Source organism: Neophocaena asiaeorientalis, unplaced genomic scaffold (assembly GCF_003031525.2).
Source record: "Neophocaena asiaeorientalis asiaeorientalis breed wild unplaced genomic scaffold, Neophocaena_asiaeorientalis_V1.1 scaffold65, whole genome shotgun sequence".
Classification (NCBI taxonomy): domain Eukaryota; kingdom Metazoa; phylum Chordata; class Mammalia; order Artiodactyla; family Phocoenidae; genus Neophocaena; species Neophocaena asiaeorientalis.
The window spans coordinates 14,598,368-14,620,934 of record NW_020173215.1 but is presented as its reverse complement, the minus strand read 5'-3'; the positions used below and the strand labels follow the sequence as shown (position 1 = coordinate 14,620,934).

General features: G+C 40.8%; 1 protein-coding gene across 1 annotated transcript in view; it reads left to right on the top strand.

The window, feature by feature from the left end:
• SLC7A11 (solute carrier family 7 member 11) overlaps nt 1-22,567 on the top strand; it is a 182,836-nt gene that overhangs the window by 153,615 nt on the left and 6,654 nt on the right. The window contains exon 13 of the mRNA XM_024745096.1: nt 17,103-17,225. Coding sequence (XP_024600864.1) covers nt 17,103-17,135 — 33 coding nt within the window. The 3' untranslated portion in view covers nt 17,136-17,225. The remainder of the gene's footprint in view (nt 1-17,102; nt 17,226-22,567) is intronic.

Sequence of the window (22,567 nt, the reverse complement as noted above, 5' to 3'; positions counted from 1 at the left end):
TGCTAAGAAGGAATCTTGTATAAGAATGTAATCACAGAAGTGACATCTCATTACTTTTGCTATGTAATGAAACCCAGCCAAGGGCTGCATATCCTATTAACTTTGCCATGTTCAATGGGCTAGAAGAGAGTCACAAGTTCTATACACACTCAAAAGGAGGGGATTATGCAGAGTGAAACATGAAGAGGTGGAGATTATGGGGGTCATCTCAAAATTCTGCCTGCTGTAACCCATGTTTCCCAAAGCGCATTTCATTGAAGGTTACTTCCAGAGGTTGTAAGCGTGTATTCCTCAAGAATCTTTTTCAAGTAACAGAATGCGAGTGACAGGAGACTGATTCAAACCGTCTGAAGAAAATAAACAAAAACGTGATGATGTTTGCTCATAGAAGAGACAATTTGAGCTTTAGGCAGATGGGGCAACAGCGCAGTTAGGACTCAGCTTCAATAAGGCCTTGATACAGTAAATAAAAGAGCATATCAGAAACGGGAAGTTATGAACCTTGAACAGCACTCAGGGAGAGCTCTCCGGAGGAATCAGCCATGACACAGGACACGCTGCAGGTGGGATCAAGGGCGCTCCACTTGTATTCCCTGTGACTGAAATTAAATCCGAAAAGCCCGCGCTGTGCGTAAAATGAGGAGGGAAGAAAACACAGGCTGACGTCCTGCCACCTGTCATACTCTACTGTGCTACACAACGTCGTCTCTCACACCTTTCTGCATTTGTAAATATCATTACTTTTTCTCCTACGATAACCTTTGTCCATCTCATCCTTGTCTACTACGCACCCGAAAAACGGTCACGTTTCCATGATTCAGTTCAGTAACTCTTAAGAGTCTTCTCTCACCCCTGCTGGTCATTTGGGTAGATTTGGGTGCTACACCCCGTGTGCCCATAATTTGGGAGATACTTTTACTAAGCTCAGCCAATTCCCCATTCCCGGCCCCTTTTTCCTTCGTACCCCGAGCCAGTCGTGGCCGCTGGACATGGTTCTTGCCAATGAGACATAAATTAAGTCTTGATGTGGGAAAAGCTTTTGTTTTCTTGACACAGGAGTCCTACCTTTTCTCACCCTATTCTCCTCGGATACAAAACACAGACTTGATGCTGGAGCTATATGGCTGTCTTATGACCGCTGTGAAAAGGGCATGAGACTCAGAAAGGTCTGATATTCTTTTTTTTTTTTTTTTTTTTTTTTTTTTGCGGTACGCGGGCCTCTCACTGTTGTGGCCTCTCCCGTTGTGGAGCACAGGCTCCGGACGCGCAGGCTCAACGGCCATGGCTCACGGGCCCAGCAGCTCCACGGCATGTGGGATCTTCCCGGACCGGGGCACGAACCCGCGTCCCCTGCATCGGCAGGTGGACTCTCAACCACTGCACCACCAGGGAAGCCCAGGTCTGATATTCTTAAGTGGATGAATCAGCCTAGCGACCAGCTCCCACTTTACTTCTTATATGTCAGACAAAACAAAATAAAATCTAACCTTTGATTGTTTAATTTCTAGATGATAGCACTGATTTAGAGCAGGCAGTTACTTATGTATTTACCTACCCTATGGCACCACGAACGAACTCCTTCATGTTGTAAAGTTTGTCTTGTTTTTTTCTGTCTTACTCATATTAACATCCATATTCTTAGAAGAGTACCTAGCACATAGTAAACATTCAGCAAATATTGGTTAAATGTCTTATTTTCCAAATTTGAATAGCTTATTTGGAGAGAATAATGTATTCTTGATAATCAGAATGAGATGTTTCTAGTGGCTTGATTTATCTAGGTTTTTAGTTATTGATTGATTTTATTTAGCATGTTATCAGTAGCTTAGAAATACAGGAAAGGCAGATGAATAAAATCTATAGGGGTGTAAAACTGCAGCTGTAGATAAACGATTGGATGATAAATGCAGGATTCAGAATGAAATAGTAGAAAAATTGGGGAGAGTCTCTTATGCTAGATGTGGTAAAATCAATAGGAATAAATGAAGTTAGCACTTAGCAAACAAGAAAAAAAAGTACAATTTTGAATTCAGAGTAGATCAGAAGCAAAACCTAACAAACCCAAACCTGTTTGCAGAACACTAGACGCTTCTAAGTTAACGTCAGATGAGAAAGCGTTGACAGAATGAAGAATATTTAACTTGGGGAAGATGAGGAAAGGGTAAGGAGAAAGAGTGTTTATAACATGTGACATATTTGAAGCACTTTCTTGGAGGAGATAAGTTTGATTCGTTCGATATACTTTCAGAGGTACTAAGAGAAAAATTTGCAACCAAGTGTAGAAGCTGCAGGTTGAGAAATTGGAGCTCAAGGTGAGGAAGATGTTAGCAATACAGAATTTCCCAAAGTGGATTTTCCTGACTTGTGAGGCCCAGAGCTGTGCTGACTGGCAATGAGTTGTCATGTAACTGTCTGTTAAGGAGAATGACAAAGTCTCCTTCTTTGGTTAGGAACTTGATTAATTTGCCTGTTAAGAGGCTTTCGTTTTTTTTTTTAATTAATTTATCTTTGGCTGTGTTGGGTCTTCGTTGCTGCACACGGGCTTTCTCTAGTTGTGGCGAGCGGGGGCTACTCTTCGTTGCGGTGCGTGGGCTTCTCATTGCGGTGGCTTCTCTTGTTGCGGAGCACGGGCTCTAGGTGCTCGGGCTTCAGGAGTTGTGGCTCGCGGGCTCTAGAGCGCAGGCTCAGTAGTTGTGGCTCACAGGCTTAGTTGCTCCGCGGCATGTGGGATCTTCCTGGACCAGGGCTCGAACCCATGTCCCCTGCATTGGCAGGCGGATTCTTAATCACTGTGCCACCAGGGAAGCCCAGGAGGCTTTCATTTATAGGTTAAAGCAAGTTGAGATTCTTTTCATTTGTTGCACAGCATGGTATTTTGGTTCCCTGCATTGGCAGGCGAACTCTCAACCACTGCACCACCAGGGAAGCCCGGCAGGCGGATTCTTAATCACTGTGCCACCAGGGAAGCCCAGGAGGCTTTCATTTATAGGTTAAAGCAAGTTGAGATTCTTTTCATTTGTTGCACAGCATGGTATTTTGGGGTAGCTTCTGAAATAAAGTGACTAGTTGGTGGTAGTTATGGGGTGAGGACTTGCCAACCATACTCTGTGTTCAACTTGGTTTTTATAGTAAGAGGGTTCCCTATGCTGCCCCTTACGTATCTCAGGATGAAAGTGTTTCTGATGCTGTCTGTTGGATGTTCATATTCTGGGAATCCTTGCCTATTTCAGGTACCGTGTTGACAGCTACTTATATACAAACACAAGCATGTTCATATTCTGGGAATTGTTGAATCACAGGTCACAGTATATTTACCTGCATGATTATTGCATATATTTAATTTGGCTTGTACAGTTTTGGACTTTTTTGAATTTTAATGCTTTTGAAGGGGTCATCAGTGGTGGAGAAAATGGAGTTTGCCACAGGTCCCTGGAAGCTGTTTTGACTTCAGGGATAAATCTGAATTTTGCAGAAAAGGGATGAGTTATTGATCTGATGACTCATACATTAGTATTTCTGGCCCTCACTGCCTGGTCCTAAGGCATATTAGCCCCAGTTCTAGCGCTCAGAGGCCACATGTGGCTCGTAGCCACTGTCGTGCACAATGCTGGATGTGAATGACACAGAAGCTTCCATGTGTTTGCCATGTGAACAAACCCTCTTCCATAACTCTACCTCTTCTCTTTCTCCTCAGTATCTCTCTCTTTTTTAGAAATAATCTTTAAGTCTCCTATGGTCCTGTAGACTTCTCTTTCCAAAATAATTTACCCCATTTTTAGAAACCATTGAGTCCCAAGTCCACTTTTGTGTCATGTAAATTATGGAAGAGTAATTTAGTCGGTCTGTTCACTGCTAAATCCCCCAAACCTAGAAAAGTTATGAATACATAGGCAGGAATTAAGAAAAACTGGTCAAGTGAATGAATAGATAAATGAATGAATTTATGCTCCAGGATAAGCCATGAATTGAAAATGTTTCCAGCTCTGCCAGACTTCTGCACCTGTTTTGGGAGAAAAGTGGTCTCCTGGGTGAATGAGAAGGGACAGCCAGCTAATCCAACATGGGGAGACCCTTCCCCTTACCAGGAATACTTTTTAAAAACTAATACCCCGCACTGTGGAGTTGAGTGTTCTCAGTGAAATAATCCTGTTCCCTCTGTTTACATAATTTTGATCTCATTATCAAGAGATATTGACTCTTTTCCTGATGGAGGCTGTATTACAAATCCTCTAATTAATTTGAAAATAAAGGGGTCCAGGTCTGCTATTATTGCTCCTATCTTGTTATAGTGCTATTAAAAAGGTTAAGCTTGTCAAATATATTTTAAATGTATATATCTTGAGGGCTGTAACCACCTTTTTCCTCTACCAGCTTAGCCAAGAGCCTTAAACGTAGTAGGCTGCCGATAGACATCCATCGCCGAATCAGTCAGCAGAGCTAGGCATCATCCAGGTCACATAGAGTACCTCAGTCAACAAATTAAAGCCCTTATGGAGTTCACATTTAGGTAGAAGAATGGGAGGGAAGAAAAATAATAAGCCTCGGTCACAGTCAATGAAAAAATATATACTTCAGTAGAAAGTGATCAACGTGATAGAAATAACTGGTAGAGTAGGAAAGAAAATCATGAGCAGGGAAGAGATGGGTTGTAATTTTAAGTAGGCAATAAATTAAAACATTTTAATGCAGACCACTATGCTTTGATCTCATACAATATAGTATTATTTTTAAAAGAGAAACAGTAACATTATTTACACGTATGAAATTCATCTGAGTTTACTTTAACCTGACATTTTATTGGTATAATATTACTTGGCAGTCCTTTAGCTTGGATGTGACTGAACTGCTATAAACGGAGATGTAATGATAGAGGGCTTTGCAACCACCTGGGAAAAGTATAGTAAAGGAAAATATTATACACCTTACTCAATAATCTTGAGTTGGAAAAGGATAGAAAAATCACGCCAACAAATTTTGAGGAGTTTAATAGTTACTGCAAATGCCAGTTGTGAGAAACCACTAATAACAATGAACTGAAAAGGGTAAAACTACAAAATGAAATTCTACTTGAAAAAGACACATAACATATAGAATCAAAATTATAGAGATTTAGAAAATAGTAATGAGGAAACAGAAGATGTAACAACTCAGAAATTACATATATGAAATGGATTTTTCAGATTATATGTTAAAAGTAAACCGTATGAGCAGGGAGTTGCCCAGATATATCCTCATTCCTAACTAGATAAAAATGAACTCCGTATCCATTGTATTTTAGATCAACCATTAAATTGAGAATAGCAGATAGAAGAAGTAGCATGGCAGAAGAAATTACAGTGATTGTCAATCAAGAGGTGTGACTTTGATCTCATCTCTGACAAGTGACCTCTCACATTTGTGGCTTTAAATGAAATGGTTAGGCCAAATGCCCAGTAAGAGCACTTCTAACTCTAGAATTACATGAGTCCGAAGATCCTTCTGGAATCTTTCAATTAATAGAAATAATTACCTGGGCTTAGATAACTGGTTGATGCTATTTAAAATCATGCAATCCCCATCACAAACCCAAGGAACATTATTAGCACAAATGTTCCTTTTAGTTGGCCCCTTCTGACAATCTGAAGTTTTTCTTTCATTTCTCATACCAATCTATTCTATCAGTATGTTGGAAACAATAATGGTAGAGGATTAAATGGGCATAAAGTTACACGGTTGGTCCTGATGCAAAACATGTAAAAATCTTTTTTCTTAAATCAAATAGGTAGCAGAGAAACACCAATACCTTTAGTCACAATGCCCTCAATACCGGGGATATGACAATAAATTAGTGGGATACCAAAAATAAAAGCCACGGATATAAAGACTTTAAATATTTGGGGATCATCATTACATTATCTTACCTTTAAGACTGAAGCTCAGGAGAGCTCCACTTTCACGACACCAGCATGAAGAGTTCCATAGGTGAATACCCAGAGAAACAAGCAAAGCTAGTGCAGACTATAAAAAATAATCCAGCCATTTAAAGTTTCTGGAAATAGTCCTAAGGACACACAGCAAAGCAGTGGAGAGAGAGACATTCAGTCAATAAAATCTACGAAAATGCAGTAAGATAACGAGCCTCAATCCACTTCCTCTTTCTCCCCCCCGAACCCCCTTTCTGGCTCAGATCCACAGAAACTTCACCCTAGGTAGGGGTGGCCAAGAAGTTGAGGCTTCCTCTCTTCTCGGTTTCCAGTCAAAGCTTACTTTATCCCATTGAGACAGAAAGTTACCAGCATTGCTCATTTCCTCCAACTTCAAGTCGAAGAGGCTATATTGCTGGTCAGTATGGGTGAGAGGTTAAGGGCTACCTTCCTGCAACCTGCTTCTGTCCACAGGATGAAGACTCCGTGCAGGGCAGGTTGAGACTACTTGCACCAAGATTGCCCTCACTCCAGCTCACTTTAGGACAGAGGTCCCATGACGGGAGAGAGGCAAGTTGAGAAGAGGCTGCTGCCATGCCCAGTGCCCAGAACAGTGTTGCAGAGAGTTTGTCCAGGGGGAGAGGCAGTCTATAGGAGAAGAAAGTTCTGCAGCTCCTCCCAAAGGAACTGATTTCGTCTGGAACAGTGTGTGGAGAAATTCAGGGCTAAGGGGGTCCTTGCAAACAATAGTCCCTCTTACACATTGTTGACTGGAGGATTGTTGCAGAAACTAACACCTGTGGCCCTACTACATCTCCGGTCAAAAATGTGTTAATTAAGAACAACGCTGAAAACCACAGGTGAGCTAGTTCAACTGAGAACTAGGAAAAGAGATACCTAAGAACCCTTGTAGGATCAGAAAAAAACTTAAAGACTTGCCTCAAAAAATATATCTGCAAAGGAGCCCAGATTTCATTGGATTAGACTTCTGAGCAATATGTTCTGTCTTGAGGACATTGTCAACAAAAATAGAGTAGTCAACTGGTAATTAGAAAAGCCCAATGGGTAGGGGCTAATGCCAGATGAAGCCGACGGTTTACCAGAGAGATCATGGAAAGAGACAAAAGAGAGCCCTGTTAAAACTGCTGTTATCTCAGGGTGACTAGGCCCCATCCAAGGCTGCACCCAAGGAGGTATAAAAAAGGTAGAAATAGATTTCATTGAAAGAGCCAAACCAAGTCACCAAAATACAAACAAGCAGACAACAAAAACAGATCTTTGGGGGATCCAGAGTGGCTACAATATATTACCTAAAATGTCCAGTTTTTAATAAAAAATAATGAGACCAGGGCTTCCCTGGTGGGGCAGTGGTTGAGAGTCCGCCTGCCGATGCAGGGGACACGGGTTCGTGCCCCGGTCCAGGGGGATCCCACATGCCGCGGAGCGGCTGGGCCCGTGAGCCATGGCCACTGAGCCTGCGCATCCAGAGCCTGTGCTCCGCAACGGGAGAGGCCACAACGGTGAGAGGCCTGTGTACCGCAAAAAAAAAAAAAAAAAAAAAAAAAAAAAAAAATTATGAGACCAGCAATGAAACAGGAAAGTGTGACCCACATATAAGAAAATAAGAAAGAAAATCAGGAAACAGAAACTGCCTGTGAGAGGAACTGATATCAGATTTCACAAAAACTTCAAAATAGCCATGATAAATAGGTTGTAAAAATAAAGGAAATTATGCTTGAAGAAGTAAAGGAAGGTATGAAGACAGTGTCTCATCAAATAGACAATATTATTAAAATGATAGGAATGATAAAAAGAGAACCAAACAGAAATTCTGGAGTTGTAAAACATTTACATAAAATGAGAAATTCAGTAGAAAAGCTCAGCAGTAGACTTAAGCCAGCCAAAGAAAGTACCTTAGCATTATTACAGATAGATAGGGATTACGCATTCCAAAGGAAAGAGAGAAAAAAGGATGAAGAAAAATAAACAGAACATACTTTAGAAGAAATGGACAAATTTCTAGAAGGACACAAACTACCAAAATTCTGCAACCTCACAGTAAGTAAATAGACTGAATTAATAAGTTTCATTTATTTGTGGGAATATCCTCTTTCTTATATTCATTATGGAATGATGGAGCTTACATTTCCATCAGATAAGTAAACTTGTTTACCTCCTAGTCTTTCCCCAACTGTCACTTCTACTTCCTTCTATAAGAGATGAAAGAGAAAAAAAAAATCTAATGGATCTTTTATTAACAGTTGATTGGAAGAAGAAATTTGTAAAGAGTGTTCATTATGGTACTACTTCTGCTTTGGTATTTACCCCTGCTTAGTTCTTTTCTTTTGCCTTCATTTCTTCATAGTTCATACTTGTTGCAAGACACAGCTCGAGTGCCTTAATTGGTGAATTCTCCTAAATATTTAAGAAAAACATAACATTAATATTATACACATTCTTTCAGAGAACAGAAAAAAATTATTAAACAGTTCTCAACAGGAATTATGGAGTCAGTATAACCTTGATACCAAAACTAATAAAAATTTGTGAAAGAAAAATCATAAACAACTATGAAAAAAACTTCTAAACAAAATCTAACAGAATCTACAACTATATAAAATGTATAATACACCATGACCAGGGTAGGTTCATTTGAGATTTATTATTTGAAAATCAATTAAGTCATACATTCACAGAATTTTAAAAAAAAGATCATATAATCTTCATAACAGGTACTGAAAAAACAATTTGGCAAATCAAACATTTATGATAAAAAGAATTGGGAAACTAAAAATAGAATAAATTTCCTTATTCTGATATAACATTTCTAAAAATGAAAATCTTATGGCATGCTTCATATTAATGGTGAAATATTGAAATCTTTTTCTCTCATATAAGGAAAGGAAAACAAGAACGCCCTCTATTACAACGTTTATTCATTACTGTGCTTGAGATACTAGCCAGCACTATAAAGCAAAAGTATACAAACACATACATACGTGAACTGTTTAATATTGAAAAATGGAAAACAAGTTGCCATTTACTCATGGATAATTTTATTATATATATAGACATCCAGAAGAATCTACAAATAAATTATTAGAACAAGTAAATGAATATAGCACAGCTGATGGATAGAACTTCACATTTTTAAATTGTATTTTATATAACAACAAAGAATTTTAAATTTTACAGAAATTACTAAAAGAATGAAGATATATTTTCTACTTTCAAAATGAGCAGAAGAGAAAGAAAACAATCTAAGGAATCTTTGGAGACTACCAAAGACTGATGTCAAGAAAAGGGTTCGGTAACTTAGGAGGTGGGACAGGGTTGTTTGTACATCTGCTCTCAGCTCCGCTTCTCATCTTCTGTGCTCCGCTCTGTATCACAGAGGGCTGGATGCCCGAAAGGTACCTTCCTGAGACTTCCTTGCCCGCTGGCTTCTGTTAGACTCTGACACTGTGGCAGGTGATTAGAAGTTGGGAGGAAGGAAACTAGGCAAAAACTCACACCTCTTTTAGGTGGGGAGGGCAGAGGGTGTAGCATAGGCTTCAGCTGCAGTTGCAGAGGGTGGTGGTGAGCCCCTGGGCTCTTCCTCAGGCAGCCTGCTTCCAGCAGCTGCACAGGTTTCCGGGGGCATAGCGAAGCAGCAGTAGCTGCAGGGGCTTTAGCGGCCCTGGCTAACTAACGTGCCCTGACTCCGTCTGTTTCAGTGACAGATGCAAGGAACTCTGGACCCCAGGATTCCCACCCTAGCAACAGGAGAATGGGCCATGGTTTCTGCGAGGCAGCTTCCTCACTGCTTCCAAATAGTAGAGGCCACAGTGGGGCCCAGTAGCTCCACTACTGAGGACACCTTTTCCCTTCTGCTTGGGTGGCCTAAGATGGCACTGGCTTACTGCAGATACTAATCACTTGGGAACCTTTTCGTTTCCCTTTTAAACCTTTTGTCACTTATTCCCTGTATTAAATTTCCTCCAGTTGAAATACCAGTCGAAGTTTCTATTTTCCTGACTGGACGGTGATACTGAATACGCGATGGCACTACAGTATTGCAGAAATCAAGCCGGTTTTTCCTTTGTCTTTTCTTCCACTCTTACAATTTAACTTACCATTAGGTCTTTTAAAATTTACATATGTAGAATAAATCCTCTCATTGATTTAATATGTAGTATGTAAATAAATGAAGATTGCATGATAAAATACATACAAATAGATATAAGAATATTAAGTCAAGGAAAAATATTAAATTCTAGTTTTTGTATTTTAATACAAAAAAATTACTAAAATATACTAAGTCCTCCTGGAATTTAATATGTGGAGTATAAATAATAATGACTTAAATCAAGACAGGCATCAGATGGTAAGTAGGGAAGCCTACTCCCATATCGTAGGTGATTTCAGGGACAGAGAGCATGTTCTCTGTTCCCATTTGGGAGGCAGGGCTCCATAATGCTCCCCAAATGGGATGACCAGAGGATTTTACGTGAAGGCTTTGCATATTCATGCAGAAAGCGGGCTTGGCTTGCATCTTTTGTTGCATTGCAGAGTTCTGAAAGACCTGGTGGTATGGAGAAAATCACGAAATTGCTTCATGCCTGAAGAGAGAACATCTGATTGTAAAGGTTCACTGGAGGCCTGAGGTTGAGATAAGGGGCAAGATGAGTGTGTACACATCAAGACCATGGTAGGGGCTCTGGTCATGAGCAAGGATCTGTGGATACGTCAGCTGTGGATACAGAGAGAACAAAGGTGGTCATAAAAGGTTAATATGGAGGGTGATATAGTCCATTGGAACCTGAGGAGTACCCTTGAAAAATACACTCCCCCACTCCCTCTGTTGTGATGACCTGTCAGCAGCTGCTTGCTTTCCAAAGCTCTCCCACAGGGGAACGGGTCAGGAGGCAAGAGCCCAAGAGGAGTGCATATCATTAACATCTCTGTTAATTAAATACTTACACCAAAAAGAACGTTTCGACAAGATGTGACAGAATTACCTGCAGAAGCCTAGATTATATTTCTTAAAAAAATAGACTTTAATTTGTAGAGCAGTTTTGGGTCCACAGCAAAATTGAATGGAAGGTACAGATATTTCCTATATAACCCCCATCCCTACACATGCATGGCCCCCACCATGGTCAACAACCCCCATCACAGTGGAACATTTGTCACAATTGATAGACCTAAAATGACACATTATTACCAGTGAGAGTCCATAGAGTACCTTAGAGTTTTCCTGAGAGGCTTTATTTGCCCTTCGTTTTTGAAGGATTATTTTGCAAGGTACAGATTACTGGGGTGGTGGTGTTTCTTCTCTTAACACTTTAAATATTGCACTCCACTCCCTTCTGGCTTGCTGTTTCTGAGAAGTCAGATGTAATTCTCACCTTTGTTCCTCTATCAGTGTTGATTCGTTGTGGTGTCTTGCAGGATTTTTTTTATCTTTGATTTTCTGTAGTTTGAAAATGATACGCCTAGATGTACATTTTGGGGGCATTTATCCTGCTTAGCATTCTCTGACCTTTCTGGATCTGTAGTTTGGTGTCTGATATGAATTTGGGGGAAATTCTCAGTCACTATTGTTTCCAATATTTCTCCTGTTAATTTCTCTCTTTCTTCTCCTCCCTGTATTCCCATTATGTGTATGTTAGAACTTTGGTAGTTGTCCTATAGTTTGTGGACATTATGTTCTGTTTTTCTTTATTACAGTTTTTTTCTATTTGCTTTTCAGTTTTGGAAGTGTCTATTAAGATATGCTCTATACCTGAAACGAACACATTGTCAATTAACTATGCTCCAATAAAAATTTTTAAAAAAAGATATGCTCAAGTGCAGAAATTCTTTCCTCACCTGTGTCCAATCTACTGCTAAACCCAACAAGGGAATTCATTTCTGTTACAGTGTTTTTGATCTCTAGCGTGTTTCTTTCTCTCTCTTTTCATAGGATTGCCATCTCTGTTTATGTTGCCCATCTGTCTTGCATGCTGTCTACTTTATCCTTTAGAGCTCTTAAAATTTTAATAATAATTGTTTTAACTTTCTGGTCTGATAATTCCAATATCCCTGCCATGTCCTCTCCTAATGCTTGCTTAGTCTCTTCAGAGCGTGTTTTTGCCCATAGTACGTCTTGTAAATTTTTTTGGTAGCCAGATATGATACGCTGGGCAGAAGGAACTACTGTAAATGGGCCATTAGTAACGTGGGGGGGGGGGAGTTGTGTAGGGGGAGGGGAAGCATTCTGTGGTCCTTTGATTCGGTCTCGGTCTTTTCATGAGCCTCTGCACCTGGATGGTGAACTTCATGTGTGCTTCTCAATTACACCCCCCTGACCCCCCTCAGGTGGGACAGGATGGCCAGAGTGGGCTGGAATTGGGGATTTCCCTTCCCCCAGAGCACTTAGACTCATAAACCCCAGCCGGTTAGGCTCTGGTTAAATAGTTTCTCCTGAGGGCAGATCTTGCAAGAACCAGAATGCTCTGGTGCATTTCAAGATGGCTTCTTTTCCCATCCCGTACGAAAAGCGTGAGAGGGTTTTTCTCAGATATTCACTGTCAGAACTCGGTAAAGCTCCCAAGGTAAAGACTCCCAAAAGTGTGGCGTCCTCCCGGTGACTGGGTGCCCCTGGAGTTTTTCCTCTCTCAGACTTGTCCACTCTGACCAGCCATTCAATTCCTGCTCGGCTTTTTATACCCCCGTGCCGGTTCCTACAGAGGTTTCTGCCCCCGGGCTTCTGATCCGGTAAGTGGTGCTTCTTTGTATTTGCCTGTCAGTGAATTTGGTAGCGGCAGTTTGGCGTGTGACCCCACTTCGGGGTCTAAAGAGTTGTTGATTTTTCAGTTTGTTCAGCTTTTCACTTCTTGTTAGGACAGAGTGGCGACTTCCAAATTTCTTATGTGCCGAACAGGAAATTGGAAGTCTATATTACAGTTTTTAAAGGAAGCTCCGAGAACAAGTTGAATGCAGTGGGGAGAAATATGAAGAGTTGTGTTTCTGAACATCTGAATCATAATGCATAAGTATCAAACTTGCTATTAAAAAAAACAACTGGGGGCTTCCCTGGTGGCGCAGTGGTTGGGAGTCCGCCTGCCGATGCAGGGGACACGGGTTCGTGCCCCGGTCCGGGAAGATCCCACATGCCGCGGAGCGGCTGTGCCCGTGAGCCATGGCCGCTGAGCCTGCACGTCCGGAGCCTGTGCTCCGCAACGGGAGAGGCCACAACAGTGAGAGGCCCGCGTACCGCAAAAAAAAAAAAAAAACCAAAAAACAAAACTGTATACCACACACTTGTAAACCATCCACGCTAAATCATGAATATGTGAGGGACGGCAAAGGGCTCCTCTTCCAGGGGCTTCTCCTTTTCTGTCTGCATTGCCGTCGTTCTGCAACTCTTCTCACTCCCCGGATATCTTGCCCCGGTCTGTGTAGGGCTGAGATATTACTTCATTTTCAAACCTTACTTCCTACATTCTTAGTCATCACATTTGCAAACACTTGGTATTCCCAGCCTGCCAGGTGTTTATATTTGTGTTGTTTCTCTCAGTTATGTTCTCTCATCCTCATTAGTTGGCCGTGGTGAGAATTTCTATGTGTTTCTAGGTTCTGCAGCTCTGTCTAAAGTGAACCTCCTGAATCCCACCTCTCCCTTCACTGTTTCTGTATTTGTCCTGCTATACAATCAGCGTTCCGGATGATACATCAGTGGGAGGGGCATCGTAAATCACCTTAGTCAGGAGGACTTACTTTGTGCTTCCAGTTGAGCTGAAAGGTGATTCCTCATTGCAGAAGCAAGATAGCATTTCCTATTTGAAGATTAAATGTTCCCTTGACAGCAGCAGCTGGATGTACCCCTTAAACATTTTCCATCCAATGGTGTATAGGCAGCAGGAGTTCTGTACATCCCCAAGTAAAGATCTAATGTAGAAATAATGATACTTTTCGTTAGGAAGATTGAGAATGTTATTTTGTTTGCTGTGTTCACTTTGTAAGATAAACTAAATATATTATTCCACAACAACAAAAACTATTGCTGGTTACTGTATTCAGTTTTCAATCGTTTTGAGTAGATTTGAAAGGTATGGACGATAAGTCACTGAAGAAATTAAATTTCCTTTTTGAGGAAAGATAGTCACAAAGGAACCAAGTTGAAGTTTCACACACCAATTTTGATTACCTTTCTACAAGCAGTTAGAATGTTATTTTCTAAGCTGCAGAGCAATTAATGGCTAGAACTGCAGGAAGCATTTAATTGAGTATTGATTTAAGGCCAAGCTGTTGGTTGGCTGAGGCATTGCATTTATAATTAATGGACCTGAACCAGGCTTTAATTTTTCTACACTCTACCTGATTTTCAAGCGTTGTAATAACAACCCTCAAACAATCCATAGAGGGAGTCTCGGACTTTTCCTATTAACTTTTTAAAGTTTTGACTGAATTTTTAAACATACGCAGAAGACTTTTAGCTTTCGGTAGTAACTTCAGTCTGCTGCCTTTTTAATAAATTTAAGATTAAATTCTCCCATTGCCAGATTGCCAGTTAGTCGATCAATTCATACATGCAAATTTACTACAGGGCAATATGATCAATGGCATGATTTACTGAAGAGGATGGTGCCTTACGCTTCCCTGGAGTTCTGTAGACAGAGAAGAAATTCTCATTTGTTTGGGGTAGTGCTGAATGCTTACTTGAAGGGCAGAGGATGGGCAAAAATTCCTTTCAAGGCCTCACCTGTAATAACCTCCAATGATTAGTCCCTATAGAATGACAGAAATATATGAGTTTGCAATTTTAAAAATAGCCATCTGGCCGTTTTCTGATACGGCACGTTACTCAATTCTAGCCTTGCTGTGTTTAAGATGATGACTTACGTTTTTCTCAGTTTAAATGTCAAATGCATAGCCTCCTTGGGACCTGTAGGTATACAAAGATGAATAAACATAGTTGGGAGTGGCCATCTCTATGCATGTTACAGCCTATTCTGAATATAAACATTACAGAACTGTATGGCATAACTAAACCATATGGCAATATGTAACACATGCTATAATAAAGAACGAATTATTGGTTAAATCTGTGAGCGAAACTTTCTAAAATGATCAGCTGTCTCATTTTCCTTGTCCTACTTGCTTACCTTCCTCCCCAGTTCATTCTTAGAACTAAAACCCCTTAATTTCGAATCTCAACATTACCCAACAGTTGCCACAAAGCCTTCTGCGGCGTAAACGTTTCAGTCTCATCTCGCTCTTTGAACATTTGAGACTAGCTGTTTGTTTCTGCTGTGTGGTGGTTTGGGAGTTTGCTGTAATCCCAGCAGCAATTTCAAGTCTGGCAACTGGTACTCCCTTTCTGAAGTGTGGAACAGCTACTTTGTGTCAGGTCCCCAGAGAGTTTATGCTTTGGAGAAAAAGCAATGGAACACTTGCAGGAAGGGTTATACCCGCTGAATTTTAGAGCACTTCAGTGGATTCGAGGCTCCAGTACATTTTAATGATCGTGGAGCCCAGAGGATAAGTCAGTCAATCTCTCAGAAAGTAGGCGCTCAGGATGAACCTTGAGGATTTTAGATATGCGTCACTGAGTGACTACTTATTTACTCTGCATCTTCAGAATTAGGTGGCGTGAAGAAAAATGAGGTAGACTGTAGCTTTCTTTCCGTTTCAGATCAGCCAAGTTACCTGCTGATAAAACAGCATAAAAAATGAGCATGTTTATAACTATACTCATTTTGAATACTGAGCAGTGAATTTTAGGGGCTGGAGCTGTGCTGGAATCTGAGTATACTGACGAAAAGGGTAAACAATTACCTTTAGCTTAGCTCTTTGTCAATGTATTTTACGTACAAACGCGTCTGAGTGTCATTTAACATTTGCAGGATTGTCAGTTCACTTAGAGTATTGTACTTTTTATTCTTTAAACCTGATATTTATTCCTATGTTATTTGAAATATGTGAAGAAAATTCAAAACCTTCTTGAGTATGTGTGTTTGTATGACTCTAGACCTCCGGCGATGCTATGGAAACAACATTTTCTTAAATACTAATTATCAACACATTCGTTCCAATAACACGGTGTCTTTTATTTTTGTATTGAAATATTCTCACTGTGGGCACGGAGAATTAAAGCTATATTGCAGTAGCAGAGGCACCCTGAGCTGTTTGAACTGAGTTAGCAGTTAAGAGGCATGTATCAAAGGCATGTACTATGATCAGCTGATGAGAACATGGCTTCTTCTGGAAAAGGAGATGGGCATTTGGGCCTGAAAGTGCTTGTGGATTATATAGTTAGCATTCCGGGCACAACGAGGGTGAGATGGAAAAAGGGTGGGTATCCTGTGAATGAATGAATGAGAAAGTGAAAGAATAGCCAGTACTATTGTTGACGACCGTGATTAAGTTATATTTTCTGTTACCCCTCCTGTGTTATCTTAGTTCTCACAGAAGCCTGGGGGAATACTGTCAAGGAGATCTAGCTAAGTAACAATAAGCGATGATATCAAAAAGAGTGTTTGAACACTGACAGTGGAGGCCCTGGAAGTAGAAACCCAAGCCTCCCCTCTTCCCTGCCAGGGATTCTGTAGTGATTGAAGCATCTAGGATAGGTCTTTTCCAAGCTCAAGCTCAGCACAGTAATTTTTTTTTTTTTTCCTATGAAACATGGGTAAATAATTTAGCCTACTACCCCTCAGTTTCCTCATCTTAAAAAAAAAGATAATAATTGTTCCTGCTTCATAGGGATGGCTTGAGTATTAAATAAGACGACCTATGTAAACTCTTTAGAGTAGTTCTTGACAAATTTGAAGAATTTTCTTAGTTTCAGTACTTATTATTAATATTACCATCATCATCACTTCATCTGTGGAATCCTGAACGTTCCATCTATTCTCCTCTGTAGCCTTTAAAATTATGTCTGAAAATGGTATTGGACCTTTGTATTCTTGATCACTGGTGTTCTTACCTGCTGTCCACGTGACCCTGACGGGGATGCCGATCTGCACCACGTGGTGCTCTCAGGGTGTCTCAGCTCGGACGTCACTCTCTCTTTCCTTGTGTGGTCCCTGTTGTTTTGCCCTTACGAAATTCTAATCTCAGGGAAAGGATGTCCCTATCCCCACTAGCCTTAAGGTAGGCCTGGTGTTTGCGGTTTCTTAAAATACCTTGATATTAAAACAAGACTTATTTGTCTTTCCCTTTCTCTTGTAGATATCTCTGCAAGATTCCCTCGGAATGAGTTAGCTTAGAGTGCCGTGCTCACAAATGCCACTCACTCCACTAGCACTCAGCCAGTGGGCTAGGCCAGACCTCAACCAGTATCCTCCACTTCAGGTATGTTTGCTGGTCACTCAGACCACATCTTAAGGTTTAAAAAGAGTGTTTTCATTGACCAAACCTCTTACTTGAAATTTGTAATTTTGTTACCATAAGCTCCAACCATCACTTCAAGTGGTAGGTTAGTTTGTTTATTTGAGATTTTTCTTGTTTTTTGAGGAAGGCCTATATCACTATGAACTTACCTCTAAGAACTGCTTTTGCTGCATCCCAAAGATTTTGTATGGTTGTGATTTCATTGTCATTTGTCTCAAGGTATTTTTAAATTTCCTCTTTGATTTCATTGTTGACCCATTGGTTTTTTAGTAGCATGTTGTTTAGTCTCCATGTAATGTTTTGGTTTTTTTTTTCCTCAATTCTTTTTCTGTGGTTATTTTCTAGTTTCATGCCATTGTGGTCAGAAAAGATGCCTGAGATAATTTCTATACCCTTAAATTTGTTGAGGCTTATTTTGTGCCCCGGTACATGGTCAGTCCTAGAGAATGTTCCATGTGCACTTGAAAAGAATGTGTATTCCGGTTTTTTTGGATGTCCAACTCTCACTTCAAAAGATATCTTTTAAATTCCTCTGAGATGGCTGCTTGCTTCTCTATATATAAAGGAGATGGAGTAGAGACATGGGCAGGTTAAACGCTCAGGCTGACACATGGACATAACAGAGCTATTGCAAATGAAATCTCAGAGCCTTGAATTTTGAATGGAAGCAGACTGCTATGGCTCTATTTTGTCACGAATATGTATAATAATACAAAGGGAAACAACTTGAAGCCCTAGAGAGGTGTTTTACATAATCATTTTGTTCAGCTGAACCATAATTCCATTGATCCTTGAGGTTGGAAATGGTTTAGGGGAGGAATACACTCTAAAGAAATTACAATGATTTTCCTTTCAGCATGTATATAGTTTCCTTATGGAAGACTTGTGCTTTTGACTATTTACAAGCCATTTTGAAGAGGCTGAGTGTAAGTCTAGTTAGTGACCAAACAGGGAAAAATACTGTTTATTTTTTTTAATAATAAAAATCCAGTGGAGTGGATTAAGGAAACAATTTGTTACTCTGTCATGAGAGATTTCAGGAAAAAATTGCCAATTTTTTGGCAAAAAATGGCATTTTTAAAAATCAATTCCACTCAGCAGTATTGATTTGAGCAACGTTATGGGGAGTAGAGTATGTAAAACAATGAAATTCACAGGGAGACAGAATGATGAAAAGTAAAGGCATTGCTCCAAAGCTACAGTATTTCTCATTCTTAAAAGGGACATGAGAATATGAAATAAAGTGATGACCGAAAGCAGAGGTACAGCACTGGGTGTGCTGTTGTGTTGGTATAAATCATAAAAAATGTTCCACGATGTAAATGTTCAGGGTACTTTTATTGAATTATTGCAACAGTGATAACGTGCCATGAAAGAAAGGCATCCCCAGATATGCTAATTAAGAAAAGGCAACACACCGTAAACAGTGCACAAATCATAGAATATTTAGTTCGTGTTTGCTGAGAATCCAAAGAGGTTCTGTTTTAACTTTATAGGTGCAATTTGGCTGGAAAAGAGGTGTGTGTGAAGCAGATGGTTAAATGCTCTTTTGCTATTACTCGATGTTTAACAAGGTGCTCCAGGATGATGAGAGGGAAGGACAACTTGACTTAAATACTCTTTTAAATCACTTTGATGAGTTTGAAGACGGATATTGACCCAAAAAGAAGTGTCTTTGCTTTGCAAATCACTTTGATGCGTATACAGTCTATTGGGCAGCCATTGACCAAGTGGATGTGTTAAGTAGTTGGGAAGGTTAGCTATACATTTGCTAGTACCTATGTTGTATCTGCGTGCTAAACTCAGAATGAAAGATGAATGAGACCCATACCTCATTCCTTAAGTGGCTTTAAAGGTATCCCATCAAATTGTCATTGTTCTCTCTACATCTAGACATGAGAGAACTTAACTACCCATGAATGGAAAATGTCATTTCTATTGTCACACCTTAGGGTTCATCAAAATGAGCTGACAAAATGTACTGTATATTTTCTCATTGGTTGTTTTCTTTCTCCTTCGTCAGTATTTCTAGTCTTTGAGCCAGGCTTACGTTATAAAATCTTTGGACCCTGAACTTTACATTTTCTAAGTAACATGCCGAAATTACGTTTGCTTCTGTGACTTTGCAGATAATAAAATTTGCTCCTTAATCTCTTTCCTTACCATTATGATCCTGAGACTCTCTCTTCAGAATTGGTTAGGAGATACTGAAAATGGATCAAAGCTATGCTGGGAACTGCTGTTTGGGGAACTCGACATCCCTTTACCTGTCAGCACCTCTCTTTGTGTTCCAAGTCCTATAATGATCAGGGCAGTTCTAGCCTAGTGTTAACAACTTTGTAGACCAATTTCTTTAACTCGGTTTCCTCACTATTGCATGAATCCTAATCCTAGCAAGATTACTAGTACAGGCGTGAAATTGTCTGGAAGTGTTGAAGGTTTTGCACCAAGCTAGCACTCTGCCTGTAGAAATTCCTCGGAGGGTATGCTTGCAGGGGCGCTTTACAGAAGAGCATTTTGTCCTCTGATTACAAATTTGCTATTAAAAACTCTCAAGGCTGGCCAAGGCATATAGATCCAGCTTATCACCTGAAAGAACTCAGCCTCACTCTAGCCGGTTAGAAATATATTTGGAACGTATCCAGAGTGCAGACATTTCTTTACTGTTCCCATCAGGTCGTATTTACCCCGTGTAGAGACTACTTTGAATCAGTGCTAGAGGTCCAGTATCTTCTTTTGCATCCTTCCTTGTTCCTTTTTCATGTCTCCCTTCTGGAAGTGCCAGTTTTATCCTTCCCACTCCCTTTGTAATGAAACCAGCTGGTTAGGATGCGATCGGGAGGGATTCTTGTGGGAGATTTGGAGGCGGGAAGTGAAGTGGCAGCCATTCTGTATCTCCCACGTGCCACCGACCTGCCGTGTCACCTCATTGGTGGTAGTGGGCTGGCAGCATTCCACCTTCTGCTAGAGCCGACTTCAGTGTCTCTGACTCCTGGGCCAAGTGTGTGTGCCTGGCTCCACGAGGAAGGGCCCTAGTCTCTGTAGGACGCCCTTATCACCAAGGTCACACAAGCATAAAGAACTGACGAGCGTTTCCCATTGTCCCTGCGGCCTCCAGTTCATGAGTTTCAGCTTGCTTTTGCCCTCCACCACATTTGTCTGTCTTTCCTTCCCAACTGTTTGCCCCGTGGGCTTCAAGCTCCAGAATCAAATGCAAAGACAAGTACTTAATCAGCTCCCAGAATTCCATAAGGCCACATTTTTGTAATAAATGGCTTCATATTGATTATATTTATAAACTTACCTATATATTGGCCCTAGTGGTTTTGCCTCTAATAAAATCCTGACTGATACTAATTTGGTACCATCAATGGTTCTAGAAGGACAGAATCTTAAGAATGAATCGGTTCTGGGTTTTCTGGAATTGGTTCTTTGATCGGATAGGTTCTAAAGGTATTAATGACACTGTTTCCAGTGGTTAAAAGGATACCGGTAGGCTGTGCCATGCAACAGTAAAACAGTTACATAAATTATCATCTTTAGATACTTGTAATCAAGCAACTATAGAAGGCAAGGCGCCAGGTGAACAATTATTTGCTATCATAAAAGCTTTCATTAAAAATAGGAGGACAGGGCTTCCCTGGTGGCACAGTGGTTGAGAGTCCGCCTGCCGATGCAGGGGACACCAGTTCGTGCCCCGGTCCGGGAAGATCCCACATGCCGTGGAGCTGCTGGGCCCGTGAGCCATGGCCGCTGAGCCTGCGCGTCCAGAGCCTGTGCTCCGCAACGGGAGGGACCACAGCAGTGAGAGGCCTGCGAACCGCAAAAAAACAACAACAACAACAAAAAAATAGGAGGACAATGGCATTGGTTGCTTATAACTGTGCTGGAGAACTTGGGGAAAATGTGTGACAAGCATAAGGGTTTAAATTCCCAGATCAAAGTCTGCACAAAGGATCTGAAGGCTTCTTTGACTTCCCTGAAAGAAATACTTGTGTCCTGTAGTTACAGCGCTGAGATTTCTGGAAATCAGACCTCAAATCTGATCTTGAGGTGGACTGAATTACAATGCAAATGATTTCGCAAACTCATAGGCTCTCTTTTATTAAAGTTAAGGCATTGGTTGGGAAGGAATGGGATTGTGAAAATTGGGGTAGGGACATAGGGGTAGATACTAATGATGCCAGAATCTTGAACCCCTAAATTTTGTCAAACCTTTGTGGCAAGTTGAAGCATCCATGTCTGAGGAACCTATGAAAGCTTCCTCTGAGTTGGTTGACTTGTAAGACACTGATACTGCTGTTCAGGACATAATTCCACAAACTCTTCTGGTTTCTAGATCTGTTAGCAGCCTCAAGTCTCAGCAAGACCCAGATGGGTGTGGTAAAAGGGTGCCCTGTGAGGGATATAATACATACTAAAATAATCGCATGATTTTTCCAATTTATAGTGCTGAACCCAGGGAATATGTTAGGGAAAGGAACTTCAGGGTGTACGATCAAGGTAGAAGGAGTGTAAAATTGGAACAGGAAGAATTTACCAGCGATAAGCTTCATAAGCAAAAATCCCAAATCAATATTTTAGCTTGAGGGGCTAAGAATTGCTCTCTTCACTTGGTTGGTTGACCGAAACATGGACTCAAAGGTAGCCTACACTAAATAACATCGAAACACCAGAATCTCCTGGTGCATTGCAGAGAACGGTATCCAAAGACTTAGGAAAATTGGAAAGGTAGAATGGATTTATCATGTCAGACCTGGTCACCACTCTGCGAGGGTCCAGGGGACCTTCCCTTCCACGTGGCTTTGATAGATATATTTTTCAAGAGTTCTGTGATGGTTCTTTTCTGTAGGCCAGAAATTACAGTGGGAGCTGCTGCCATCAAACCGGGATCTTGAAACGTAATGGGGATGGCAGGATTCCATGGTGGCAGAGGACAAGTGGAGGCACCTAACTGTCAAAGACTAGTAGACAGGCTTATCATAACCGGCAGCAGAGCCAAAGCCTCAATCAGAATAGTCTGACTCACAGAGATTGTTGGCATTGGCTGAGTGATTGATCATGGCGTTCCCTAGAACTAAAATTGTCAATCCTTGTCAGTTACAGACTTTGCATTTGCACATTTGCCTACTTGCTAAAATACTTTCGTCACCTCAAAAGCAATACTAGCAGCATTTTGCAGCCATTCATGGACATGAGCATACAGAGAGGATGCTCACACACCAGCTGAAGCGAACAAGGCAACTCTCTGCCCCTTTTTTTTTTTTTTTTTTGCTGTACCCGGGCCCCCCCCTCCCGGGGCC